The following is a 26749-nucleotide window of genomic DNA, read 5'->3' as shown; positions in this document are numbered from 1 at the left end:
TTGCATATTTGCTATTTCAAATGGAATTAGTCTTGTTAGTTTTAGACTGATTGGTAAAATACCTTCAGATTACAAGCTGTTGTGTTAGAAGAACTTTGAATCCATTTTCCTGTGCAAACACCTGGAATCAGCTCCAATGCTGTCTCTGACCACGCTGCCCTTGCTGGGTTTGATTTTCCTTGCATTGACAAAAGTTACTGCAGTTCTGCTTGTTAAAGTAGCTGTGGAAAGCAAATCACACGTGCAAATCATAGCAAAATGAATTCCATTTATTCTTTGACAGACTACTGGTAGGAAAAAGATGCCTGGCTCTAAGTTTAGCTACCACTGCTACAGGAATTCCAGTGATGACATCTGTTCAGAGTACAATGCAGGCAGGAAGCAAAAAAGCTGAATGTTCTGCAGTGGGAGAAGGTGTGTGATGGCATTGCATAAATCTGATAATCCTCACTGGCCGTGAGTGATCAGTTCTGACCATTTATTTCTCAAAAAATAATAATCCTCTCAACTGAAGACAGGGATAAGGCTTGCATATAATTGATAACAGTGTGAAACTCTTTAATTTGCAAAGAGCAAAGCAATAGAAGACAGGCCTGAGGTATTCAATGCTGGTAAACAGACTGGCTGCAATGCCCTGTTTACCTTTGCTAGGTTAGAGAACAAGAAGGCACTCGTTGGACTTGGAAAGGCAACATTTTCCAGTGGAGAAAAGGAAAAAGTACTGCATTCAACTCGGGGAGATCATTGCCACAGGATATTGCTGAGGTAAATAAATCTTATATTACATTTTGATACAAAAGTCTTATTTGCAGCATTGCTGGCTAACCTAAAACAACCGATCTATGTTCTGGAGAATCAATGGATTGCTAAAGAGTCATTCTGGGAAGAATTACTAAGCTAAATTAAAAATAAAATTCTGGAGTAAAATGGAAGGTGGACAAGCCTGTGACCAAAAGAGGCACAGCTGATGTCACACAGTGGGATCATGGCTCAGCAGGAAGGAATCTGCATCAACTGAGGTGGATGTGCTCTGGGGAGACAGGGGAGGACAGCATCTGGCTTCACCCAAGGAGCTGAGATAACAGAGTAGAGGTAGATTTTGCTTTTCCTAGATTTATGGAGAACAATATTGACAGATTTCCTGGTTTATATTGGCCTACAATGGTTCCTCCATGCTGAGGTATGAAGATCTGCCCATCCATAGTCACAAACATGCACCAGTGCAGAGTGACCTCCATATTGTCCCCATCTGCAGTAGAAGTGCCCAGGAAAACAGGAGCAGGAGACAATACAGGTGCTAAGTGACACCAGCAGCTGGCTGCCTCTTCCCAGTATAACCCTTCTGCCCTGGTAGGTAGACAGCCCATGGAAGAGTTGAAGAGGTAGGGCAGGGAGCAAGGGAAGCAGGACTTTAACTTCAGGAGGCAAGGCTTGAGCAGGAGAGAACAAAAAAGGCCAGTGCAACCAAATCCAACGTGAAAAGTTGACTGCAGGCCCCAAACCTCAGCATTTGTTAGAACTATTGGTGTTGGGAGAAATGCTTCAAATACACTGAAAGTGTGTACATGAAGCTGGGACCAATTTTTCCCTGATTCTTGCATGTTATCACCATTGAGGTTAAAATATACCTTTGAGACTCCTTCCTGGACAAGCCAAAAAGGGTGCTGACCTCAATGAGTGGTTAAAAAACCCCAAACCCCAGAAACTCATACTCTGTTCCTCATCCCAAGGGAAGCTATGGAGCAGGGCCTGCAGCCTGTTCTCACCCAAGCCTGGTCTGCCAGTGCTCCATGGCCCGAGCTCCTCACCCAGCTCTCTCACGTGCTTTGGCTTCCAGATCTGTTTGCCTGGGGGAGATATTTAAAAGGGCTCTGTCCATACACCACACACCAAGCTGAGCTGTGAGAGCTGCTCCATCCCCTTCACTCAGGACAGCCAGCGAGAAAAGGCAGGAAGCTGCTGCCTACAGGGGCAGAGGCTGAAGTGGTCCAAAAGCAGTGTATTTCCCCATGGGGGAAGAACATGATAAGTGAAGAGAAATCAGTGCAACCTGACTTCGTTGTGTAAACAGTGTTCTAGCTACACCAGAGATGAACCCAGTGTATTCTGGTGCCTCCTATTTTTTGCAATGGCAGAAACAGATTTGTGTTGTGTAAACAATGTTCACCATAACGAGTTTGTCCTAACAGCTCCAAAGAGGCGGCGTTGAATTCACTATGTAAACGGGCTTGTTGCTTAACACTGATGTGGAGTAAGCTGTGTTGGGTGATGGGATGAGAGGTAGCAGGGAAGGACAGCTCTTCCCCATTGGCTTCATACAGAGTGGTATCATGACTTCTTCTCCATGTGGAGGTGTTGGCTGGTTTGCCAGAATTGCAGTGTGGTTAACATGAAATGGAAGCTGGACTCTTCAAAAGTTTAGCCCAGGATGAAAGAGTCTCAACTCTTCTGAGGGACAGTCCCTTCCCAGAGAGGAATACAGCTCCAGCATCCTCAGGGAAGGTCAGTGCTAAGCGCGGCTCCTGATTCACAGATTAAAAATTAGATAAAATATATCCAGTCTATCAGCTGAAATCTTTCTGCTCTACAGGACTGGGACTTGCACGGGTTCCAGTCTACAAGTGCTCCCTCCGAGATCAGAAACCTCCTGTCTGACCCAGCTCTGCCAGAGCTTTCACCCCGCCAAGGAAGGGTTGTGCGTTTTTAAGGCTCTCCACAAAAGGGTGACTGAAAGATCTGTTCTCCAGTGCTATTTCCAGCTTATTGGAATGCCTGGTGGAACCGTGGCAGCGTGGTTGTGCTCAAGCTGGAGGTGAAGACGGGGGGCAACGAATGAAGGGGCCCAAAGTTCAGCGAGGCCCCGGCTCCGGGAGACTCTTGAGGTTGATGTTGCAAAGTGGTGAGCAGTGGCTGCGCCTCCCCCTGCGAGTAGCCCATGACCAATCCCCCCGACGAGACAGGTGGATTGCAAGGAGGAAGGTTTAGGGGAAGGAAGCCAAGAAGATGAGAAAAGTCCATGTTAGCAGCACAGAGAGCCTCTGAGAGGTTAGCAGGGCTCTTGGAAAGCAAAGCCTCATCCAGGGCGGGTGGCTGAGGCGAAGAGGACTGAGGATCACCAGATGAGAGAGACAGACTGCCAGGGAAGTCTGACAAAAAGCTGTCCACCTCTACTTTGGGTAGTTTCTCAGGCAAATATGAGGTAGATCCAAGCTGATACTTTGGAGGAGGTTGCGGTGGGGAGGAGATGGGAGAAGAAGACTCCAGAGGGTAGCTCATTCCCATTGGAAGAGAATTAGGAACCAAAGAATGGGGCATCCCTGAGCTTGGCATGGTTTGGAGATGTGTGCTGTACATGCCCACGGGCAGCATGCCAGGGAAGCTCTTACCACCCATCATGTCTCTGGATGCCATACACAGGACAGGACTCAGCTCTTCCTTCACTGCCACAGAGGAGCTGCAGCTGAGCAGACCCAACATGTCCACTGGCTCTGTCTTAATCTTCAGCAGTTCCTGGGAGTGGCTTTTCTTCATGTGCCTGGTCAGGTGGTCTTTCCTCCCAAACCTCTGAGCACAGTACTGGCACAGGAAGTCCTTCCGCCCCGTGTGCACCACCAGGTGCCTGCGCACGTCCTTGCGGGTGTAGAAGCGCCGGTCGCAGTGGTCACACGGGTGCTTCTTCTCCTTGGCCCCACCAGAAGCCCGCCTGGAATGGGCTTTGAGGTGCTCCAGCAGGACCTGGGTGCTCTCAAAGGTCTGGAGGCACACCTTGCAGCTGAGGTCACCGCTGGCAGCCGCGTGCATGGCCAGGTGTCGCCTGAAGCCCAGTTTGGTGTTGTAGTTCTTGCCGCACTCGGGACAGTGGAGGGCCTCCTTGTTGGGATCGTGGGTCTGCAGGTGGTTCCGGAGGTGATCCTTCCTGTGGAACATCTTCTCGCAGTACATGCACTGGTGGGGCTTCTGAGCAGAGTGCGTGGCCATATGCCTTAGGGGAGAAAAGCAGGAAAGGTCAGACAAACATCCAGCCCCTGAGAGAACACCAGCTGGTTTTCCAAAATTTTCCTTGTGTCCTACACTTCATGCCACAAAAATCCTAGATGGCATTTTACCTCCATTAAACAAGGAGCACAGGAGCACAACGCTTCAGGCAAAACCTGCAGTCTGTCCCAGCAGCTGTCTCTCCTCAGCTCCTGCTCTTTGCTGAGGCTGCCAAAGAAAACCTCCCCTTGTTTGAGACACTAGGTGAGAAAACTTCACTTCATCAGGAGGGTCAGGCTGTGCCCAAGTCTGCTGACAGCCACTGTGGTCTGACTTAACCTTGGTATCTCACACTCTCCCCAACTGTGGTTCACTTGGTTTCAAGTTCTCAGCCATCACTGTTTAACTATTTTGTGTTGTACTTCACTAATAAATGGGAACTCTACTTCTCCATACTGGAGCAACAGCTGCCATGGAATTATCCCTGTGGTTAGAAGCAGGATTTATGAATGCAAACGCTATTCTTGCTTTTCATTTTGTTTTTCATCCGTGAACTTCACTTTCTGTTTCTATTTCCTTCTCAGTGAAACATAAAACAGCTTGAGCTCAGGATACAGCATTAGCTGAAGTTCTCTGGAAGGCACCTAAAGAGATGCCAAGTATGGTAATGTCTGGGACTCAACTGCTCTGCAAGGTAAAAGGGCATTTCCCCTCCTCCAGCTTCTCAGAAATTCAAGCAAAGACATCCGAGGGAGGGGGTTTCCCCTCTCTCCTGGCACTGCTGGGCAGAGGCACTTGCAGATACCTACCTGTAGAGCTTGTACTTGGAGGCAAAGGCCTTGCCACAGTGCAGCTGGGGGCAGTTGTAGGGCCTCTGCTCCGAATGGGAAAGTGTGTGAGTTCTCAGCTTGTCCACGTGAGGGAAGGAGGGCTCCGATAGTTCACACTGGCATTTTCCCTGACTTTCGGTTTCTTCACCTCTTGGTCTGGGGACTAATTTCCAGCCTGTCTCTTCCTCCTCCTGCTTTGCATCTTGAATCCAGTTGGGAACACTGGGGAAAAATGCCGTCATGGCAGGGCTAGTAGAACATGGCCATGTCAAGCAGAACTCGAGCCTGTGGGCTATGATGTTGTCCCAGTGCAGTTTTCTGTTGGAGCCCCCTGTGACCAAACTGCTTTAATAGCAAAACTTCTTCATCTGAAATCACAGAAGGCTGCTGTTAATTCACTGCCACCTTCACCTGTGTACACAGTGAACATGTACATTCCCAGTCATGGGGACCTCCAATCAATAATATTTTTCTGTCTCTTCCCCTTTAACCTGTTACCTGAATAAAATTATGTTAAACTTTTTCTGAATTGCATTTTCTGCCACTATTAAGAGCCAGTGTTACATGTAGGATGTATTTTCTCCTGAAAATATCCTAAAAGGTATTTGTAGCTCTAAATACATTTCCTTGTATGTCTTGCAAATCACTTCTCATCCCATTTTTTTTTATTCTCACTTGCTCTTGGTCTCTGCCTACATGGAATTCCCTCTCAGAGATTCTCAGAGTTGTCCTGTATTTTCTTTTCCCTTTCTTTCTGCTACCAAGCTGATGCACTGGACAAAACTATCTCCAGAGCAAATCAATCTGAACCCCCAGATGTGGCTGAACAGAGCTGAGGAAGAAAACTCTCAATTATCATCAACATCACACCTTTTTCTGGAAGGCAACGGATGCTGCTCCTCTTCAGGGTGGGATTACTCACTGTATTTTCACTTTTCGACTCTGAGGCAGATTCTGCCTCTCTGGATCAGCAAGTTTTCTACTGTAATGAGCAATTTTTAACTCTTTTTTTTTTCTTTGACACTCTCATGCGTTAATAATGGAAGCTCAAACTGTTTCCTGTTCAAAAAAGTACACCTCCTGTAAGCTCTTCTGGCTTTCACATTGATGAGGTTCTACATGAATCTCTCTTAGCAGGTTGTTCTCGAGTTGTGTGTTGGTCTTTACAGGGTTCTACTGCCAGCTTGACTGGTAAACGGTCAGCTGAAATAAAACCAACCTCTTTCACTCAATTTGGCTGCCTGAGAAACCCTACTTAAAATAGCATCAAACCCTCACTCCATGATTGCTTCAGAGGAGGAACTTCCTGCTGCACATCAACACGAGTTGTGGGCAGGATGTGCAACTGCGAGGGAACAAACCAACCCCCAAGAAAGTGCTCAAGGAACGTTATGAAGAGCTGAAATGACAATTACTGTGACTGCACCGTCACCCCAAATACCATGGATGGTTCCCTCAGGGAGGAAAACACTGGGAAACAGGATGACTCCAAGAAAATATAACTGTGAGCTTTGGGAATGCCTGTTAAGAACAAAACTTGGTTTTGTGCAGGCTAAATCTACGTGGTCAGAGCAGAACAATAAAGGACCAGAACTGCTGAGGTGCCACTTTGGGACAAACCAGCGTGATGTGACAGCTGCTCTGACCCCTCAGGGTGCAGGAGGCCTGTGGTTCAGAGCAAGCTGTCCTACTGGGTGCTAAAAGCATGACTATTTCACCTCTCTATGAAGTATGTCCCAGAAAAGATAGTGTTCTCTACCTCTTGCTCCAGAGCTGTGCAGGTGTCCCGAGAGTCTCCACCACTTTCACCAGGGAACTGCTCCTTTCCCTCCGAAAAAGCCTGGCCATCTGGGCCAGTTTCAAAGCTACCTGGAAGAAGACAAGAGTTTGAATTTTGATGTTTTTAACAGTAAAGTGCATAAACGATCACCGTGGAATTTTAGGGAATTCAGAGGTGCTGCTGCAACCGTCTTGCAAACAGCGGAGGTGCCGGGGGGTGGCCGCGAGGGGCAACTCGCTCCTCCCTCCAGCACCTCCGCCGCTTGCCTCGGAAGCCAACCGGGAGACCCCCACCCGCGGGGATAACGCAGCCCCGGTGGAGCGGGATCACACATCCCACCCCCGCCCCGCAGCGCTGAGGGGAGGGAGGCGGGCCCGGCCTACGCCCCCCTCCGCCCCGCATCCTCCTCCTCCTCACACGCCCCCCTGTCCCCTGAGGGGACCCCGCCACCGAGGGGAGGGTACGGCCGTGCCACCGCCCCTCGCTGCGGTGCCGCCCCCCTCCCTCGCCCCCCCTCGCTCACCCCGTTCCCCCGGGCCCCGCCAAGCGCGGCTCCGCTCCCGGCCCCGGCGGCGCCATTGCGCGGGGCCTTGTGGGAGTGACGTCACGGCTCGGTGGCGGCCGCCAGAGCGGCGCGCCGCGGGGCATGCCGGGATGGTGGCGCCGGGCTCTGGCCGCCGAGGAGCCGCCATGGCGGTGCCACCGGCCCCGCTGCTCCTCGTCCTCCTTCTGTTCCTCCCTGGGATGGCGGCGGGAGGCAGCGAGGCACCCACCTGGGACGAGGCCGGGTACCTGCTCTACTGTCCCTGCATGGGTGAGGCTTTCCCGGTGCCGACCCCCTGTGCATCTCCCGGTTGCATCCCCCGGTGCGGTTCCCGCTGCAAACCCCGGTTCATTCCCCGGCGCGATCCGCGGTTCATTCCCCGGTGCGAAGCGCGGTCCGTTCCCCGCTGCATCCCCGCTCCGTGCCCCGCTGCATCCCCTGGTTCGTCCCCGCTGCATCCCCCGCTCCGTGCCCGCTGTATCCCCGCTCCGAGCCCCGCTGCATCCCCCGGTTCGTCCCCGCAGCATCCCCCGCTCCGTGCCCTGCTGCATCCCCGCTCCGTGCTCCGCTGTATCCCCGCTCCGTGCCGCGCTGCATCCCCCGCTCCGTGCCCCGCTGCATCCCCCGCTCCGTGCCCCGCTGCATCCCCCGCTCCGTGCCCCGCTGCATCCCCTGGTTCGTCTCCGCAGCATCCCCCGCTCCGTGCCCGCTGCATCCCCCGCTCCGTGCCCCGCTGCATCCCCCGCTCCGTGCCCCGCTGCATCCCCCGCTCCGTGCCCCGCTGCATCCCCCGCTCCGTGCCCGCTGCATCCCCCGCTCCGTGCCCCGCTGCATCCCCCGCTCCGTCCCGGCGCGGTCCCCGCCCGGCTGAGCCCCGTCTCCCGCAGGCCGTTTCGGTAACCAGGCCGAGCACTTCCTGGGAGCCCTGGCCTTCGCCCGCGCCCTCAACCGGACCCTGGCCGTGCCGCCCTGGATCGAGTACCGGCACCACCGCCCGCCCTACACCAACGTGAGCACCGGCGGGGAGGGAGGGGGCGGCGGGCAGGGCTGGGACGAGCTGCGGGCCCGGTGAGGGGAGCCCCGGCTCACGGCTCTGCTCCCCCCGCAGCTGCACGTCCCCTACTCGGAGCTCTTCAAGCTGGAGCCGCTGCGGCGCTACCACCGCGTGGTCAGCCTGGAGATGTTCATGGAGCAGCTGGCGCCCCGGCACTGGCCGCCCGGCAGCAGGGTGGCTTATTGCTTCGAGGCTGCTGCCCAGAGAAGCGCGGACAAAAGCACGTGTCCCATGAAGGTTAGTTTCTCGTCAGCCCTGCGGGCACGGCTTAATTCCAAAGTGTACGACTGACTCGTTCAGGTTGCCATTGATTCGCAAATTTAGGAGTTACCCGCCGTAAATCGGTCTGTGTGGCATTGCTTTCACCGCTTGTGGAGTGGCATGCTGTGCCATTATTAGTTTTCTTTGTCTACAAGTGCTTGGGGATCAGGGATATAGTCTGTGCAAGTAGATTTTATCACCTCAGATTTAATTGAGATTGTAGCTTATCTCCTGCTCTCTGTTTCCCAGGTGGTGTTAAAGCAACCTCTCTTAACTACGAGTGGTGTCCTTGTTGTTTTGGACAACCTTTGCAACCTTTTCAGTGAACTTCCGTGTATACTCTGGGTGGCAAAGATTGAAGCTAAATATATAAATATATAAATTTGCTGTCTCCTTCCTGTGGAGCTGGTGTGTCAAACAGGCTGTTGTATTCCAGCTGCTTCCATCCTGGAACAGACTCCTGCTTTGCACCTCAGGATCTTTGCACATCCACCTTTCAGGCTTTGTGTGTGTACTAAATGAGCACTTGTCTTTTCTTTGCAGGATGGAAATCCGTTTGGTCCCTTCTGGGATCAGTTCCAAGTGGATTTTGATAAGTCTGAGCTCTTCAAGGGGATTTCCTTCAGTCCTGCATACAAGGACCATTGGATCCAAAGGTAGCAAGGAGATGAAAGAGTGCTGACAGGTCACTGTGGGCATTTAGAGTCACTCATGAAAGCAGCTGTGACTGTGTATTGTGACTTTACATTTTGGGGGAGAGATTGAAGTGGTTAGTTAGTAATATGGTTAAATATGTTAATGTTTTTCCATTAAATGTTTGCTGAGCACTTCTTGTGGGCATTACTTTAGGTATGAACTCTGTTCGGCTGATTGACTTCTGAGCCAGGAATATTTAATTTATCAAGTATTTATTAAATATGTAACTAATCATCAAAAGGAATTTGGTTGTCACTTGAGGATTATGAACTGTATTTGTGTTTTCAGAGGCATGAGTGACTTTAGCGGTTATCAGTAAGTTTGGGTGACAGAATTGGTCTAGTCTGGGGTGAAAATGTAGCATCCCATTGCTTTTTAGCTCCTCACTACATGTTTGAAGTTCTTCTCTTATTGTCTGTCAGATAAAAGGTCTGAGGTAAAATATAGTCCCTGAGATTTCTTCAGTTCAGATGGCAAACCAGCTAAAATTATCTCATTTTGGAGCAATAAATGCTGCATATTTTGGGGCATTCCTGGTTTCTTCTGTACCCTTAACAGCAGCCTTCGTGCAGGTTAGGTCACATTTCAGCCTGCTGGGTTTGGTTTTCCGTAGGTTTCCAGCCTCTGAGCACCCTGTTCTTGCCTTGCCTGGAGCTCCAGCCCAGTTCCCTGTCCTGGAGGAGCACCGGCCCCTGCAGAAGTACATGGAGTGGTCGGATGCAATGGTGGAGAAGGGAGAAGCCTACATCCAGTCCCTGCTGCTCCGGCCCTACGTGGGAATCCACCTGAGGATCGGCTCTGACTGGGTACGGCACAATGGGGTGTGGGCAAAGCTGCTCTAAAAGGAGCTGTGCTGGGACAGCACCTGATCCCTGCTGGCATCCAGGAGCTCCCTGTGTGTTAGCAGTGGTGCTGGGATTCTTTCAGACAGGCAGAGGTGAGGGATGTGGTGGTGTTTTCTCATTTGAATGTGGTACTGAAAAAAATTGAAAAAGTTTGTGGTGAGGTGGGGTTCAGCCTCTCCTCTCAGTGACAGGACAAAGGGAAATGGCCTCAGGTTGCACCAGGGGAGGTTCAGGTTGAATATTAGGGGAAAATTCTTCACTGAACAAGTGATTGAGCCCTGACCCAGCCTGCCCAGGGCTGGGTGGAATTGCCATTCATGGAAGTGTCCAGAACACAAGTAAAGGTGGCATTTCTAATAAGATTCAATGGGCATGGGGTATCTGTTCAAAGTTTGGAGTTGATGATCTCAGAGGTCTTCAGCTTTGATGATTCTGTGATTCTCTTTTCCTCTTCCAATAGAAAAATGCCTGCAACATGTTAAAGGATGGGACAGCTGGGCCACACTTCATGGCTTCACCACAGTGCGTGGGCTACGACCGCAGTGCTGCGGTGCCTCTCACCATGGACATGTGCCTGCCAGACCTCCGAGAGATCAAACGGGCTCTCAAGCTCTGGGTGGCAAAGATTGAAGCTAAATCTGTTTATATTGCTACTGATTCTGAGCCCTACACAACAGAGTTACAGCAGTTCTTCCAGGGAAAGGTGAGTCTTCCAGAAACCTCTTCTGGCAGGAGTGCTGGGATAAAAACCTTCCTTGGCTTCTGGCCCAAGGCTGTCATGGATAGCAGACGGGCAGTTGTGGAATAGGTTATTCACAGCCAAATATTGGCATCTCAAAGTGGATTTGGCTCATAGCAATAAAAATTATCCTGTAAAATTCTTTTTTTTTCTGGGAGATTGAAGAGCATTGTCTGGCATGGTAGTAAATATTTCCATGAAAAGGGTTTAAATTAAATAAACCTAAGTGATTTTCAGAAATGCTCTGACATTGATCCAATCATAAATGAGTTATAGGGCAGAGAAAGACAAAACTCACTCTCTTTCTGTTGTGTATTCCATTTCTAACATTATGCCAAGACATTGGATTGTGATAATAGCTGACTGGATTCATCTGCTCTCCTCGTTTCTCTGCAGCTCAAGGTTGTCAGCTTGCAGCCAGAAGTGCCTCAGATTGATCTGTACATCCTCGGCCAGTCCGACCACTTCATTGGGAACTGTGTCTCTTCCTTCACTGCCTTTGTGAAAAGAGAGCGTGACATCCACGGGAAACCCTCCTCGTTTTTTGGCATGGACCACCCACCGAGGCTGCGGGATGAGTTCTGACCAGAGGAGGAGGAGGAGGAGGAGGAGCTCCCTAGTGCCAGGGCTCTGAGCTGGGTCCCTGGTGCTGCAGCATTTCCTGTGCGCAGTCATTGCCGTGCTGTGGGAGAGATCCCGCACTGCAATGCTCCCCACAGTCCCTTCCAGACTGTTCTGTCTGATCTCTCCTGTGTTTCCAGTGTGAGCTCAGATAGAAATTTAAATCATGTCGTTTATAGGAAACTATAAACTATGTTTAGTTTTTTAAGATGTAGCTTTTATAGTTCTCCATTCTCACTACTTGGGATTCACCAGCAATCACAATGAAGCAGCTGCTCAGATTTCCTCCTCTTTTCTTTCTCTGTTAATTCTTAACTCTCACCTGGAGGTGTTTTGAAGCTTTGTGTCTAAAACTGACCATAATTGGTTCTCTTTGAATGTAAAACTTCTGTCAGGCATATCAGGTTCCCTGGAAAGGGTGTGCAAGGTGAAGCTCAGGACTGAAAAAGCTCTGGGGTTTATTAAGGACCGCAGTTGTCTTACCAGACCTGTGCCACCACAGTGCCTCAGTGTCCCTTTTCCTGTCCAAGGAGATTCCATACCCTGTGCAGTGGGGCCCTGGATCTCTTTGGTGGTGCTGGAGGGGTGCAGTGGGACATGGTGTGACATGGCAGCTGCCTGTTCAGCCTCCCTGCATCAGCCTGGGGCAAGGTGTGTGCAGGACCTGGGAGGAGATCTGTCACAGCCAGGCCAGGACTGGAGATTGAGGGCTTGTAGCTTTGTAGCTGTTGATGTCAGTGAGGTCTGTGGTAGAAGAGAAGCTTTGAGCCAAGGTTATTGAAATAGCTGTAGTGGGGTTAGGTATGTCATACCTGGGTCTATGGTATTGTTTTGTTTTTGTACTTTATAAGATAACTCCTCTGAGAGCATTACCCTTGTTTAGGGCAGTTCCCAGTGGAGGTAACTCTGGAAAATTATTCATTGATGGGAAAGCAACAGCCCAAACTCCTCTGTTTGGCCTGGTGGTTTGATGCTGGTAACACAGATAATCCCAACATGGTGAGACTCAACTTGACCCATGCCTTTTGGTGCTTCTGTGACTTCATTTTCTGGTCCAAAGTCTGAGTACAGAACGGTTCATTTTTCAGAAATGCCACTTGGGTGAATCTGTGGTACCAGAGCTGCTGCTTCCAGTGCACTGCTGCAGTCCAGGCAAGGCTGTTATGAGCAGTTAACTCCAAATGTCTCTCTTTATGGTGGTCTTTTCCTCCTTGAAATGTTTCATTCTTCAAATGAGCTTTAAAGGAGTTTAAGGGCTCAGGAGAGTAAGCAAAAAAGGACAAAAGGAGAAGGTCCCCCAGGTGTCAGAGTGGCAAAAACTCATCTCTTGTTTCCTCAGGTCTGGCTTCAAAAATCATGGGATTTGGGGGAAAAATATCTGGTTTAGAGCCTTTGGAAGCTGGGCTTTTGAAGACTGAACCTCCCTGTGTCATACAGTTTACTGATCTTGGGCGATGCCCTTGGGGCTGCCTTGCCTTGATGTGGAGCAGGGGAAGCCTTTCCCCACACTGTTGGGAAGACAAATTATTAACACAACATGTTGGGATGGGGCGTTTCTTTTCTGTTTTTTAAAATAAGGTAATTTTTGTACTAATAAAAACTTGATTTTGTATTCACTTGTAGTGCACCAGCATTCCTTCTTCCATTGCAGGAGTCTCTGGTACCAGAGCTGCAGCCTGCACTGCACTGCTGCGATCCAGAAAGCTCTGATTAAGGGTCTTTAACTCTTAAATATGTTCTTTACGATATTCTTTTTCTCCTTGGAAATACTCCTGAGCTTTGGAGGATTTAAAAAACCCCAGCCTGGCTGCGGCTGAGACCCGCCCGGCTGGGGCAATCCTGGCATTCTCGGGATTGGCGGTGTGCGGGATGCCCGCGGCGGGGCTCCTTTGTCCGGGCTGGGGCAATGCCGGCATTTTCGGGATTGGCGTGTGCGGGATGCCCGCGGCGGGGCTCCTTTGTCCGGGCTGGGGCAATCCCGGCATTTTCGGGATTGGCGTGTGCGGGATGCCCGCGGCGGGGCTCCTTTGTCCGGGCTGGGGCAATCCCGGCATTTTCGGGATTGGCGGTGTGCGGGATGCCCGCGGCGGGGCTCCTTTGTCCGGGCTGGGGCAATCGCGGCATTCTCGGGATTGGCGGTGTGCGGGATGCCCGCGGCGGGGCCCCTTTGTGCGGGCCCATCCGGGCCGGGCGGCGCGGGGCGGGCGCGCCCGTTGCCAGGGAAGCGCGTCACGGGCGGGCGGAGCGGCCGCGCCGCTTCCGGGGCCGCGGGAGGAGCGCCCGGGCGGCTCCATGGTGACGGCGCAGGTGAGTCCGGCCTGGCCCCGCACCGCGCCCGCACCCCGCCCCGAGCATCCCCCACCCCCCCGGGCTGGCACACCGCGGGCCGCTGCCAGCCCGGTGCTCCCGGTGCTCCCGGTGCCAGCCGTGGGCACGGCCGGGACAGCGGGCGCGGGAGGCGGCGGGACCCGCCCGCGGCCGGGCTGCGGGGGCGATGCCGCGGGCGGGTGGCCCCGTTCGGGTGGGTGTCCCCCGCTCCCGGTGCTTCTCCCCCGCGGTCCTTCCCCCTCTCCCCGCTGTCCCCGGGTCCCCTCCCTGCAGCGCCCGGTGCCGCAGCCGCGAGGGCGGTGGGTGATGCTCGGGTGAATCCGCGGCTCCCCGGGGGAGGGAACACCGGTGGGGTGCCGTGCTGAGGCGACAGCGGTGACAGGTGACCACAGGTGACCCCAGACGCCGAGTGGAATCAGGGCTCGCAGGTGGCACCGCCGGCCCGGCTCCAGCGGCAGCACCGGGATGTCCTGCCCGGCCTGCGGAACGTTTGGCAGGGAGGCGAGAGGAAAACAGCAGCGCCAAGGGTGGTTTGGCTTGGGAGGGAGGGAAGGACACAATTCAACCGTGACATTATGAAACCACAAATATTTGAAAGATTTGAATGGCGAGAAGCAATGGAATGTTTTGAGTGGTACCTCGGGATGTGCAGAGATGCAAGGGAAGGGTTTGGGCAGAGGTGTTTAAGGCAGGAGGCAGAGCAGCTTCTGGATGTCACCTGTCAGGACAGGGGGCATAGGTGGGCACAGCTGTCCAAGACAGCACCTTCCAATCCTGCAAGTTTCTGAGGAAAAGTGGTTGCCCCAGTTTGTATTCAGGTTGTGGCATTGCTCATTTTTTCAGGCATAAACTTTGTGTTGACTGAAATAAATAAAAATGCTTCAATTTCTGCCCATCCTCCCTTCTTGGTCACCAGGGGTACATTTGCAAGTGCATCCATCTCAACCTTGACCTTGACCTTGACTTGCAGGGACCTGGCCCAGGTCACTTTAGGCTGAACTAATTTCATGAAAAAATTCCCATCTTTGATGGAGAAGAGTGGCTGGCATGGCAGCATTCCCAGCTTTCTGGCCATTCATGTCCAGCTACTCTGGCAGTTCAAACATTGCCCAGGAGTTTCTGGGGAATACGAACACTGCCAGCTAATTGGTTTTATTTTCCAGTTACACACTTGGATAAATCTGAGAAGAACCATAATTTGTTATGCTTCCAGTAAACTTCACCACAGTAGCTAAAATGGAGGTGATTCAGGATGGGTTGTTATGAAAATAGCCCACATCAGGGGTAAAACCAGTTGTTTGTGACTATAAAAAGAGACTTGCAAGTGAAGTGGGGAAAGGTGTCAAAAGCTGGTGGTGAGGAGGTACACCCAGAGGAGCAGCAAATGTGCAACATAATTTTTGTTCAAGGTGTAGCTCTGGCAAGACTAACTTAACTCTGATCATGTAATATTTGTCATAGCTGCTTACAAAAGCGGCACTTCTCATCAGAATAGTATTTTAGATATTCAATATATAAAATAAATCCATGCTCTCCTTGTCAGAACGTGTGCCTAGCTGGAGTATTTGCCAGTGTGAACATGCAGATAGTTGTCATGTGACCTTGTCAGAAAATTGTCTCTTGTGAACTTGAATTACTGGAATGTCTCTCGGAGCTGTGGAAGGGGAAGCGTGTGTTAATGCATACAAGTCCTCAGGATGAACAGAGGGAGAGTTGTTCTTTGTGATTCTGCCAAGATTTGTCCTCATTTCACTTATTCTTTCTGTGTTTGTGCTCCAGAATTCGTGTTTGCTATGGGTCAGACAGGAAGGGCACCTTTATCTGGAGCTGTCAGTTAGGAGGGAAATGGTTTTATTCAGTAGCTACCCCAAATTCCTGTAACAATTTGAACTTACTGTGCAGGGTGAATTCTGAATGACTGTCCAGTTCAGTGCTTTTATGGGAAGAGTGAGAAGCAAAGAGTTTCCCCCCACAGACCTGAGGAAATTCCCAAGGCCATACTGAGGTTTCTGTACAATTCTTAACCATGTTTATCTGTTACTTCTCTTTTACTTTTGGCCAATCTGACTGTCTGTATATTGGGCTGGAATTGTGCTTCCTTTTCCATCCAATAGCTCTAGCCCTGCAGTTTTCTGCCACCTTGTTGGAGAAGCTCTCCTGAGACATGCAATTATCAAGTGAAAAACAATTAGACAAAAATCCCTGTTTCCTGCTGATCTGGCTGGGAAGGGAGCAGTGAACACATCCCAAGGAGACCACACCTGAACCTGTGCCAGCACTGCCTGGGCTTCCCTGTGTGTATTAGTTTTACACTTAGTTCTAGTTGGCAAAGGGACCTCAGGGCTCTTACTGGAAGGTATTTTGGAAATAAAAAGGGTTATTAGAAATTGCATGGCATCCTCCAAGTCGTGCCACTGAGATCTGCTGTGTGAGGTTTTAGCAGTGACTGCTTTAGCAGTTTAGGAGCACAGGCTCCTTGCTCTATTTTCAAAGGCAGCTCATCTTGCTGATGGCTGGAGGATGCACCAGTGTGTCCTCCCTCTCTACCCAGATTCATGAAGGAGTTGGATCTGTGATCTGGGTTTATGCAACACGAGTTTAGGTTGATGGTGAGTCCTGTAGACCTGATGCAATTGGAACACCAGAGCAGGAGTGATGTCAGTAGGTCAGTGTAGCTGAGCAGGGCTGGTTTTTGTGGGGAATCCTGATAAAAGTTTATTGCCAAAAGAAAAGATAATAGCAGACTTGTGCTCCAGAGAGAGCAAGGCTGTACTAGAGTTTCAAAATGGGAGATTTAAAACAAAGGCCTGACTGCAAAGAAAATGAATGGCAAAGTATTATTTTCATAAATAGTTTAAAAAGGTTTATTGTTATTTTTAAGGGTCAAGAAAATGATGTTTACCAGCTGTAAAGACTGATCTGATGATGAGTTTTTGCAGCAGAGCTTGTAGAAATTATACCATTTCATGCACAGCCTTTGGTAAAATAATTCTGTCTCAGTTCAGGCCTTTACAGGGTTTCCATGTTGTACATTATTTTAGTATTTCAAAACCCCTTGCAACTTAATGAACGCAAAATGCTGCTCAAATTGATGAGGCGAGACTTTGGCTTTGTGAAAAGCTGTCCCCTGCAGAAAACTGCCTTCAGACATTCCTGCTTTGTTTTTGTTCCAGGTGTGTAGCAGGGGATCATCCACCAGCAGGATCACAGCAGGCACAGCCCCGCCGTCATGTCCAAGGCAAAGAGCTCCGAGTCCGTGCGGGTGGTCGTGCGCTGCCGGCCCATGAACAGTAAGGAGCAAACTGCTTCCTATGAGAAGGTTGTCAACGTGGATGTCAAGTTAGGGCAGGTCTCAGTGAAGAATCCACGGGGATCATCTCATGAACTGCCTAAAACGTTCACCTTTGATGCTGTGTATGATTGGAATTCCAAACAGGTCGAGCTCTACGATGAGACCTTCAGACCTCTCGTGGACTCTGTTCTGCAAGGGTTTAATGGGACAATCTTTGCCTATGGGCAGACTGGGACAGGGAAAACATACACGATGGAAGGGGTGCGTGGTGATCCCGAAAAGAGAGGGGTCATCCCCAATTCATTCGAGCACATCTTCACCCACATCTCTAGATCTCAAAATCAGCAATACTTAGTTAGAGCGTCTTACTTGGAAATATACCAAGAAGAAATCAGAGACTTGTTATCAAAGGATCAGTCCAAGCGGCTGGAGTTGAAGGAGAGACCAGACACGGGGGTTTTTGTTAAGGATTTGACCACCATTGTCACGAAAAGCGTCAAAGAGATAGAGCACATCATGAATTTGGGAAACCAGAACCGCTCAGTTGGTGCCACCAACATGAACGAGCACAGCTCTCGGTCTCACGCCATCTTCCAGATCACAATCGAGTGCAGCGAGCTGGGGCTGGATGGAGAGAACCACATCCGTGTGGGGAAGCTCAACCTGGTGGACCTGGCAGGCAGCGAGCGGCAGGCAAAGACTGGAGCGCAGGGGGAAAGGCTGAAGGAAGCCACCAAAATCAACCTGTCCCTCTCAGCTTTGGGCAATGTTATCTCTGCCCTGGTAGATGGCAAAAGCACGCACATTCCCTACCGGGACTCCAAGCTGACCAGGCTGCTCCAGGATTCATTAGGTGGCAATGCCAAAACTGTGATGGTGGCCAATATAGGCCCTGCCTCTTACAATGTAGAGGAGACCCTGACCACACTGAGATATGCCAACCGTGCCAAAAACATCAAGAACAAGCCACAGGTGAACGAGGATCCAAAGGAGGCTCTGCTGCGGGAATTCCAGGAAGAGATTGCTCGACTCAAGGCACAGTTGGAAAAACGGTCTATTGGCAAAAGAAAGAGGAGGGAAAGGAGGAGGGAGGGTGGGGAAGAGGAGGATGACACTGAAGAGGGTGAGGATGAAGGAGATGACAAAGATGACTATTGGAGGGAGCAACAAGAAAAGCTGGAGATTGAGAAGAAAGCTATAGTCGAGGATCACAGCTTGGTAGCAGAAGAAAAGATGAGGCTGCTGAAGGAGAAGGAGAAGAAAATGGAGGACCTGAAGCGAGAGAAAGAAGCAACAGAGATGCTGAGTGCTAAAATCAAGGTAGAATTCTTCCTGGTCATACCCTTTGAAAGCAGTTTCCTTAGGCTGTGGGGAAAAGAAAGGGTTTCCCAATTTGGAAAGATATTTCACAGAAAGTTTCCAGGATAGTGATTTGTGTTTAGGTTGGAAGATTTTAAAATAAACCATTTCTAGCCAGAAGTTGAAATTTCCACCATTAATCACATATTTCAATATTCATGAGTTGTTTCATTGTTCTTCTGTACTGATCTTAAGCAATTGGCACAGAAAAAGACAATGCATCTTTTCACAAGCTGTGGCACTAAAAATGTTTCCTTCTGTCACAGGTCATTAACAAGTTATTTACAAGGGAACACACATTTTGATTCTCCAGCTTTGCCGCACATTGCAGTGGTGCCTTTTTCTAAACAAGTTACTGTTGCATTAATCCCACAGTTTTATAGGAATTTTAAGAAATAGCGATTCCTGTAGCAGCTGCCTTGAAAGAGAAGGTTAAATAAAAATTAAATAAAACCTGGAGAAGTTGTATCCATAGAAGAGAAAGTTACCCTCTGTAGTCACTGAGAGAAACTTCTGACCCTGGTTTTTCTTTTCAGACAATGGAAAGCAAGCTGCTGGTGGGAGGGAAAAATATTGTGGATCACACAAATGAACAGCAGAAAATCCTGGAACAGAAACGACAGGAAATTGCAGAACAGGTACAAGGAAGGAGATTTGTTATTTTGTATAAAAAGCCTTGCTGCTGAACTTTTGTAAAACATTGTGTCAGGGAAATTACCAGAAAATTTTCCCAGGGTTAACCCTAGAATTGGTTTAATGGCAATAATTTATTGAAAAGAAGGGGGAAGGGCTTGTGTAATATTTGTCATTATTTGAAATATGTAAAGAAGGTTTATAAAAGTTTTCTTCTAGTTCTTCATGATAAAGATTTACCTCCTATCTTGATTGGAGCTGTTTGTAAGTGAAGAAATACTTGCAAGACTTTTAAGAGTACTAGTTTAGTCTTTAGCTCAAGGGAGGAGTCTTTACTCTGTGCTAAAAGTTTATTTTCTGTTAATGCAAATTTTGTTGGTGATTCTTAAATACAGTAAGCAGTACAAACTGATAAAAAGGAAAGAAAAAATAATCTAAAAGTGACATTTGATTCCTTTAGTTGAAGCTTGAGCCTTGTTCACACTATCTGATTTTAATAGCAAAATAAGGACAAATAAGGTGTTTCTGGTATTTCTATGGCAAGAGATATGAAGAACTGGAAATCCATCCTGAGCCTTGGTTTCATGTGTGTCAGCTGGAGGTGACAAGGTAATTGAGGCTTTTAATGCCATATTTTCACATTCTTCAGAAACGTCGGGAGCGAGAAATCCAGCAACAGATGGAGAGTCAGGATGAGGAAACACTTGAGCTGAAGGAGACCTACAGTTCTCTTCAGCAAGAGGTGGACATAAAGACCAAAAAACTCAAAAAGGTAAAAAGAAAATGATTTCCTGTCTGCCAGGCTGGGAATAAAATCAACTTCTCTGTGAAAGTGAGAGGAGCTTTGGCAAGTGATGGATTTTGGCTCTTGTTGTGTGCTCCAGTTATTTTCCAAGCTGCAAGCTGTGAAGGCAGAGATCCATGATCTCCAAGAAGAGCACATCAAGGGACGCCAGGAAATGGAACAGACCCAGAATGAACTCACCAGGGAACTGAAGCTCAAGTAAGCCCCATCACTTAAGTAAGCTATTAACTGTAACAGAGAGGGTGTCTTGGGGCAGGGAGTGGAGGGACTGCCATGCACATAATTGTGGAATAAGATTTAACCACGAGAAAACGAAACCATTCCTCCTTTTCTAGGGTTGTATTACATCAGTGGGAGAGGAGCAGTGAGGAAAGTCATTGCTAATTATGTTTCTTGTATATTTCTCATTTTTGTGGTTGCATGTAGGCACCTGATTATTGAAAACTTTATTCCCTTGGAAGAAAAGAATAAGATCATGAACAGAGCATTCCTTGATGAAGAGGAAGACAACTGGAAACTACATCCTATAACCCGTCTGGAGTGAGTGTATTTCTGCTCTTGGGATGGAATTACAGGTCACAGGAAACCCTCTAGCTGTCAAGAACAAAAGAGGGATTGAATTGGGGATTTAAACTAACCCTCTAGAGTTCACAGCTTCTTGATGTGTAATAAAATAAGATAAAACAAATCAATTTATTCCTCTCAATAGGTGCTATAAAATATGAATGTACAGTTTGGGGAATTCTTGAGAGATTATGATTTTTCTAATAGGCAAACCCAATAATATTATGTAAAATACATGTAATAGTGCATTCACCCTTAAAATAGCAGTGCATTCCTATCATATTTCTTTCCTGCTCCTACAAATGCAGCCTGGGTGGTTTCTGCTGTGTTGAAACAGATTTCTGCATGGAATTTGCAGATGTCGTAGCTCATAAACTCCAAGAGGAGTTGTAGCTCATAAACTCCAAGGGGAGCTTTTGGTTTTAGGGTATAACAGCCTGAGTCTGTTTTTCTCTAGTAACCAGCAGATGATGAAAAGACCAGTATCTGCTGTGGGGTACAAGAGGCCCCTGAGCCAGCATGCCAGGACGTCCATGCTGAATCACACAGCTGCTCGGTACAGGGTAAGCCCAGATGTGGTTGAACCTTTGCCTCTTCACCCTGTGATCAGGGGAATGCGAATTCCAGAGGGGATTGGGTGTTCTTCTTTGAGATGTAAATTTGTAGTGCCCGGCATACATTTATAAAGTACCTCAGATTAAGTTTCTGGAGGGCAAAGTAACAGTTTGTGTGAAAACATGGAGACTTTGATTCTGCTTTTCCTGTCTCAGGCAGAGAACATCGTGTTACTGGAATTGGATGCGCCCAGCCGGACAACGAGGAATTATGAAGGTCCAGCCATTGCTCCCAAGGTTCAGGCAGCTCTGGAAGCAGCTCTGCAGGATGAAGATGAAATTCAAGTGGATGCCTCAACCTTTGAGAGCTCTTCAAATAAAAAATCAAAACCCAGGTGAGTCGGGCTTTCCCTGAGCAGATTGGCCCACAGGAGAGGTGCAAGTAAAGGTGCTGTTGGTCAGCATTTGTCAGTGAAGTGAAGCTGAGCTTCATAGTAAAGCAGAGAGAAAAAGGAACATAGAATCAGTAAGGTTGGAAAAGACCTTTAAGATTTGAGTCCAACCTCCAGCTGAATCCCCACTGTGCTACTAAACCTTATCTTGATGTGCCACATCCCATTTTTTGAGCACTGCAGGGGATGGAGATCCCAGCCCTGCCCTGAGCTGCCTGTGCCAGGGCTCAAGCACTCTTGCAGTGAAGAGATTTTTCCTCATATCCAGCCTCAACCTCCCTTTGTAGAACTTGAGGCTGTTTCACCTTGGCCTGTCGCTTTCTACTTGGGAGAAGAGGCCAACCCCCACCTTGTTACGACCTTCTTTCAGGGTGTAGGACATAGGACAAAAGAAAAAGCTGAAACTGTTTATTAGAGAATAACTCTAGATAAAAAAAAATCAGCTTTTTGCAGATTAATTTTGGAAAGGCAGGGGACATTGTTATAAGTTTTCTTGTTTATATTTTCATTTTTGCTTCTTCAGACCAAAAACTGGAAGGAAATCAGTGGGATCTGCATCAGGATCAGGCACCCCCACTTCTCAGCTCTACCCACAGTCACGAGGGCTGGTTCCAAAATAAAGCCAGCAACTCCTCTCCAGGGAGGGAACAGCCTTTACCTTCTGGGAGCAGAGACAAGGACAAACCTGCAGAGAGAGCTCCTGGCCAGCCTCCAGCCCCTTTCCCTGGAGATGGCCTTGTTGCTGTTTAACTGACTTGGGCCAGTCCAGGGGCACTGAGCCATGGGAAGATCCGTGCTTGCAATTCAGCATTTGGCCTCTGTGGGAAATGGATTTTAGTTAGGAAATCAAAAATGCATGAGGTACGTTACAGTGTGTTAGGAGCAATGGGAAGCATGGGGATCACCTCACAGCATCACCGTCCTCCTCCTGCACCAGCCCTTCTGCTGCACGGCGCTTTTTGGCTGTTGGGCACTGAGAAGACAGAGTTGAAAGTCATCTCCACAGAACCACCACTCTGCAGCTCCACAGTGAGAGCCAAAAGAGGCTAAAAAGCAGAGGATCTGTTCAAACTCGACAAGGTGCATGGTTCTTCCTCTTCCTGCTTGAGAGACTGGCATCACCACCTGGGGTTCAGGCAGGATGGCAGTGGCCAGCGTGTCCTCAACACCACACAGCTGTGCCTCCCCACAGGGCTGTAGGACAGAAAGGGGTCTCATAAACAACTCTGTGGTCTCTAGAAAGGAAGCAGTAGAATCTGAAGTCCTTTCTTTGTTTACAGGCATAAGTGAGAGCTCCTCTAAGCTGACCTACAGACCTTACCCCTACCAACAGGAACCACCTTGTCAAGGAACACCTCTGCATGCCAGTGTCAGCTCCACAGCTTTCCTCCTCTCTCTTGCCTCCATCTTTACCCCTGGCATTTAAAACCAGTGTCCATATGACATCTTTAATGGCATATGGCCATATTCTCATGCCTCCCACTGTTGATGGAAAACGTAGCACTAGCTCAGAGCTCTCCCTGCCAGGCTCAGACTCTCAGCTGGGCAGAGCACTGGAACGTGGAGCTGCCTTTGAGTGCACTCCTGGGAGTTTGGTCCCTTCCCTTGGTGTCTAAGGAGGTTTAGCATTCAGTGCCTCTTGTGCCTCACCTGTTCCATGTTAAGCAGCTTTCTCTCTGCACCTTCCAGCCCACTCAGAGCCTGCTGGGAGTGAACCCAACCTAACTGAGGCTGGTGATGGAAGCTGGTGTTAATTCCAGGGGTTTTACTTTGAAAACAAGGGAGGGAGAACTCCTGCTTTTGACAGTCTCATTGCAAAGCTGCCCTATGACTAAAGCAGGCTCGTGTAGCAGGGTAGGGGGAGGTGGAACTCCACACTAAGGACAGAGTAAGGTGTCCCTGTCTAGTGTCCCACAGCTCATTTGTAAGTTTTAGTTCACTGTATATTGAGACTTGGGATGTTACTTTTACTGGTTGCTCTTGGCTGTCATCCTGTGAACATTTTTACCTGTTTTCCCTCACTGATGACTCCCTCCAGACTGACACGTGTGAGTGTGTGAGGACTTGCCTGGCTGCAGACATGCTCTGATGTGTGGACTCTGCCTTGTGCTCCTTAAGTGTCCACGGAGTGACTTCATCCAGGCTGGAGAGCTCCTTTCTACTGACACCCTGAGCAGGAGGAACTGAGTGCTCAGCACAGCTCACCTGTGCATCCTGCAGGCACGGTGCCCAGGTGAGCCAGGTGGGCCCCCTAAACACCAACTTGGCTGCTGCATTCCATGGACTGCTTTCCTGGGCCACAAGGTTAATAAATGTATACACATGTATGCACACATACATATATATAATAGTTTTGGTGGAGGAAGGAGGGATTTACTTATAACTGAGAGAGCAGGCACATGACCAATTTCTTTCAACCTGAACATGTAAACCCAGCATAATCTTCATTTTCACCAGGCACTGTTTATATCCAGAGAGCCTTTTAACTGGCTTTTGTTGCATAGTATAACATCACCTTCTCTTCCCTCTCTTCCTTCTTTCTCTCCAGCACATAATCTTCTGTACTAGGACATTTTAAAAGATGATTGTATTTAAGTGCTCAGAGAATTGAAATTAAATGGGGGGGGGGGGGGGAGGTTTAAAACCCTGAAACAGCAGCACAATATATAACCACGTGTATGTACATACCTATGTACACATGTTTTATGTGAATAATGCATACACAGACACATCTGTGTCTGCACATGTGCACATTTTTCCTCAGTTGATACTATCCCATAGGGAATTCTATTCTATATTAAACTCATATGCTGGAAACTGCCTTTGTGGCAGGGCTGGTACCATGGAGCTCTGCAGTGCAAACCTGTTTTCATGTTGATGAGCCAGTGTCAGAAAGGCTCTGCTTTTAACTCTGTAGAAATTCATTAGCAAGGTGAAAGAAACTCAGTAGAGTGGAAAAGAATAAATCCGCATATTTAGTTATTGTATGTAAATTGGGGCTTGGTGGAGATTTGGTCAGTGTATTCATGGGCCTGTTACAGAAGCCTTTGGATTCTCATTCCAAAGGACTTAACCCTCACCAGATGCTCAGTGGCACTGATGTTAAGATACATTGTCTTAAGTTGTACAAAACAAACTGAGCTCTGGGTTGAAGCTTTTAAGAAACATTCCTGCTGAGTTTGCCCTTCTTTGGTGTTATCTGAACCATCTGGGCTTCCTGCTGGTTAACCAAAGGCAGGAAATCCAGCTGGACTCCTGGAGGAGGCCCTGGGACAGCCTTGCACCATCACCTTTTCTTCATAGGAATGTTTAACACTCAACAGAATTGTCTTTGCTCTGATCTGTATAATGGGATCTTTTTTTTTAAAAAAGTGGCATGGAGCAGGAGTTGGCCGTGGGAGCAAGCCACCAGACACTGAAGCATAGGAATTAAAGCACTTTCTTAAATCCTTAACTTAGGTCTAGCGCCTTTTTAAAAATATTTGCATGCTGCTTGAATCTTCTAAAATACATACCTCTGCCAGGCACCTGGTGCCTTATACAGATCAGAGCAGGCAGTGCTCAGTCAGTCGGGGCTGTGTAAGTCTGTCCTGGCTGAACACACAGTGCTGGAGCTTCAGTGAAACACCTGCATACCTGGACCTGTCCTCTCTCCTGTCTGTGCTGGGCAATGTGCACCAGTCTTTAAAAAAAAGTTCAGTGGAATTCCTGGGGGTCTGTTCCTGCTGTGTTCAAACACAGACTGGAAAAGAGAACCTGCAAAAGCCATAATTAGCTACAGAGATGGAAGTGAAATGAGAACACTGGTGCTGCCTTCTGCACTGTGCAGTGGGGGGTTGACTCTCTGGGATCCAGGTGCTTACTGCCTTCTCCAGCCTCCTTTCTTTTTGAAGAGGTGACCCAGGATCCTTCTGTGGGCAAAACTGTCAATGGCAACTCTCAGCTCCTTGGAGATACACCCACCTCCACCTTCTCTTAGGTGATCTGTAGAAAAAGATCCTGTCCATAGTTCTGTCCATAGTTTTACAGCTTATATTTATTTGTATCATCTCTTTTGTCTAGGAATGTAAAGTGATCCTAAAATACAATGTGTAATAAAGTCAATAAGATTTATTGCATCTATCAAAATATGTGTTTTTCATTGTTAATTTGGGGCAAGGCTCAGTGACTTCATGTCTTACAATGCCTCGTGTTATTTTTCTTTCATAAAAAAAAAGTCTGCATAAAGTAAGTGGAAAAATATGAGTAGAAGTGCAATGAGTATTGTAATATGTGTGTATGTGTGTATATGTGTGTATATATTGATATACACATATATCTATATACATATATATCTGTTTAATACAGATATATATACATGTATACATACACATATATATGTATATATACACACACATATATATGTGTGTATATATACATATATATATTTTATATATATAAATATGTATATCTATCTATATCTATATCTATATATATCTAGGTGCTGATGCAGCATGTGGCACCTTGGGTACCAGAAGTGCTGGTGAAACCCTGCCAGAATCCTAGTCCAGGGTGGGCTCCTGCAATGGGTGGTGCTGATTTAAACCAGTCTTTTATCCTTTTATTGGCACCATGGAGAGAAGGAGCCTCGGAGTATAACCACGATGTCCAGAGAAGGGAAGTGAAGGTGGGGAAGAGTCCACAGCACATGTCCTGTGAAGGAGCCAGGAGTGTTTACCCTGGAGAAGGAGGCTCCAGGGTGACCTTACCACTCTCTCCACCTCTGCGAAAGGAGGTTGTGGCCAAATGGGAGTCGGGCTCTTCTGCCAACCAGTGCCAAGAGGACACAGCATGAAACTGTGCCAGGGGATATTTAGTTTGGAACATCACGAAGAATTCCTTCACAGAAAGGGTCATTAGCTATTGGAAGGCGCTGCCCAGAGAGGTGATGGAGTCACCGTCCCCGGAGGTGTTCAAGGAAAGGTTGGACGTGGCGCTCGGCCCCGTGCTCTGGTGGACATGGTGGTGTTGGGTCAGAGGTTGGACTCGCTGATCTCAGAGGTCTTTTCCAGCCTCATTGATTCTGTACTAACCGGGATGCTGGAACACAATCGCCGCAGCCCTCAGCCGCGGGGGCTCAGCCTCGAGCCCTGAGCTCCAGCTCGGTGCCGCGGCCGCCCCCAGCCCGGGCGGTGCCACTTCCCCGCCGCGGCCATGCGGCGGCAGAGGCCTCTCCCGCCATGGGGCGCGACGGCCGCCGGGACTTGTAGTCCGCGGGCTACAGCGGTGCTGCGCTGGGGCTACGCGTGAAAACTACAACTCCCGGCGGTCCTTGCAGTTTGTTTTCCTTCAAACCAGCCCCAGGCCCGCCCCTCCAACCCCTCCCCTCCGGTCCCTCCGTGTCCCGCCGCGGCCACCGTCGCTGGGCCCCGCCGCCC

At 48.9% G+C, this 26749-nt stretch overlaps 3 protein-coding genes across 5 annotated transcripts; 2 read left to right on the top strand and 1 right to left on the bottom strand.

The window, feature by feature from the left end:
- Positions 1-248: 248 nt before the first annotated feature.
- On the bottom strand, positions 249-7200 carry PLAGL2 (PLAG1 like zinc finger 2). Of its 2 annotated transcripts, none has more exons than XM_066561425.1 (4): positions 7109-7200; positions 6565-6674; positions 4785-5173; positions 249-3982 (listed from the first exon to the last, which is right to left on the bottom strand). In XM_066561425.1, the coding sequence occupies exons 3-4, from the start codon at positions 5045-5047 to the stop codon at positions 2761-2763; spliced, it is 1485 nt and encodes a 494-aa protein (XP_066417522.1). In that variant the 5' UTR covers positions 5048-5173; positions 6565-6674; positions 7109-7200; the 3' UTR covers positions 249-2760. The 2 variants fall into 2 exon arrangements, with proteins under 2 accessions (XP_066417522.1, XP_066417523.1); XM_066561426.1 differs by having other exon boundaries at positions 6565-6670; positions 7109-7162.
- A 39-nt stretch (positions 7201-7239) lies between these two features.
- POFUT1 (protein O-fucosyltransferase 1) lies at positions 7240-12961 on the top strand. The gene is made up of 7 exons (XM_066561450.1): positions 7240-7399; positions 8017-8138; positions 8238-8420; positions 8988-9100; positions 9754-9946; positions 10446-10688; positions 11121-12961. The coding sequence occupies exons 1-7, from the start codon at positions 7240-7242 to the stop codon at positions 11307-11309; spliced, it is 1203 nt and encodes a 400-aa protein (XP_066417547.1). The 3' UTR covers positions 11310-12961.
- A 652-nt stretch (positions 12962-13613) lies between these two features.
- KIF3B (kinesin family member 3B) lies at positions 13614-25460 on the top strand. 2 transcript variants are annotated; one of them, XM_066561502.1, is made up of 9 exons: positions 13614-13652; positions 16847-18285; positions 18861-18962; positions 19607-19729; positions 19842-19960; positions 20189-20302; positions 20784-20889; positions 21097-21275; positions 21856-25460. In XM_066561502.1, exons 2-9 carry the CDS (start codon positions 16903-16905, stop codon positions 21950-21952), a joined length of 2223 nt encoding a protein of 740 aa, XP_066417599.1. In that variant the 5' UTR covers positions 13614-13652; positions 16847-16902; the 3' UTR covers positions 21953-25460. The 2 variants fall into 2 exon arrangements, with proteins under 2 accessions (XP_066417599.1, XP_066417600.1); XM_066561503.1 differs by lacking the exon at positions 13614-13652 and having other exon boundaries at positions 16802-18285.
- Positions 25461-26749: the final 1289 nt, after the last annotated feature.

The sequence above is a fragment of the Molothrus aeneus genome, chromosome 17 (assembly GCF_037042795.1).
Source record: "Molothrus aeneus isolate 106 chromosome 17, BPBGC_Maene_1.0, whole genome shotgun sequence".
NCBI classification, from domain to species: domain Eukaryota; kingdom Metazoa; phylum Chordata; class Aves; order Passeriformes; family Icteridae; genus Molothrus; species Molothrus aeneus.
This window is presented reverse-complemented; position numbering and strand designations above follow the sequence as displayed.

Excerpts from the sequence above, each read along its gene's own strand:
- PLAGL2 (XM_066561425.1), bottom strand. The coding sequence starts at position 5,047 with ATGACGGCATTTTTCCCCAGTGTTCCCAACTGGATTCAAGATGCAAAG. Across the intron at positions 3,983-4,784 it reads TCCAAGTACAAGCTCTACAG|GCATATGGCCACGCACTCTG; the intron begins GTAGGTATCTGC and ends TTCTCCCCTAAG.
- POFUT1 (XM_066561450.1), top strand. The coding sequence starts at position 7,240 with ATGGTGGCGCCGGGCTCTGGCCGCCGAGGAGCCGCCATGGCGGTGCCA. Across the intron at positions 8,139-8,237 it reads ACCGCCCGCCCTACACCAAC|CTGCACGTCCCCTACTCGGA; the intron begins GTGAGCACCGGC and ends CTCCCCCCGCAG. Across the intron at positions 9,101-9,753 it reads AAGGACCATTGGATCCAAAG|GTTTCCAGCCTCTGAGCACC; the intron begins GTAGCAAGGAGA and ends GGTTTTCCGTAG.
- KIF3B (XM_066561502.1), top strand. The coding sequence starts at position 16,903 with ATGTCCAAGGCAAAGAGCTCCGAGTCCGTGCGGGTGGTCGTGCGCTGC. Across the intron at positions 18,286-18,860 it reads TGCTGAGTGCTAAAATCAAG|ACAATGGAAAGCAAGCTGCT; the intron begins GTAGAATTCTTC and ends TTTTCTTTTCAG. Across the intron at positions 20,890-21,096 it reads ACACAGCTGCTCGGTACAGG|GCAGAGAACATCGTGTTACT; the intron begins GTAAGCCCAGAT and ends TTCCTGTCTCAG.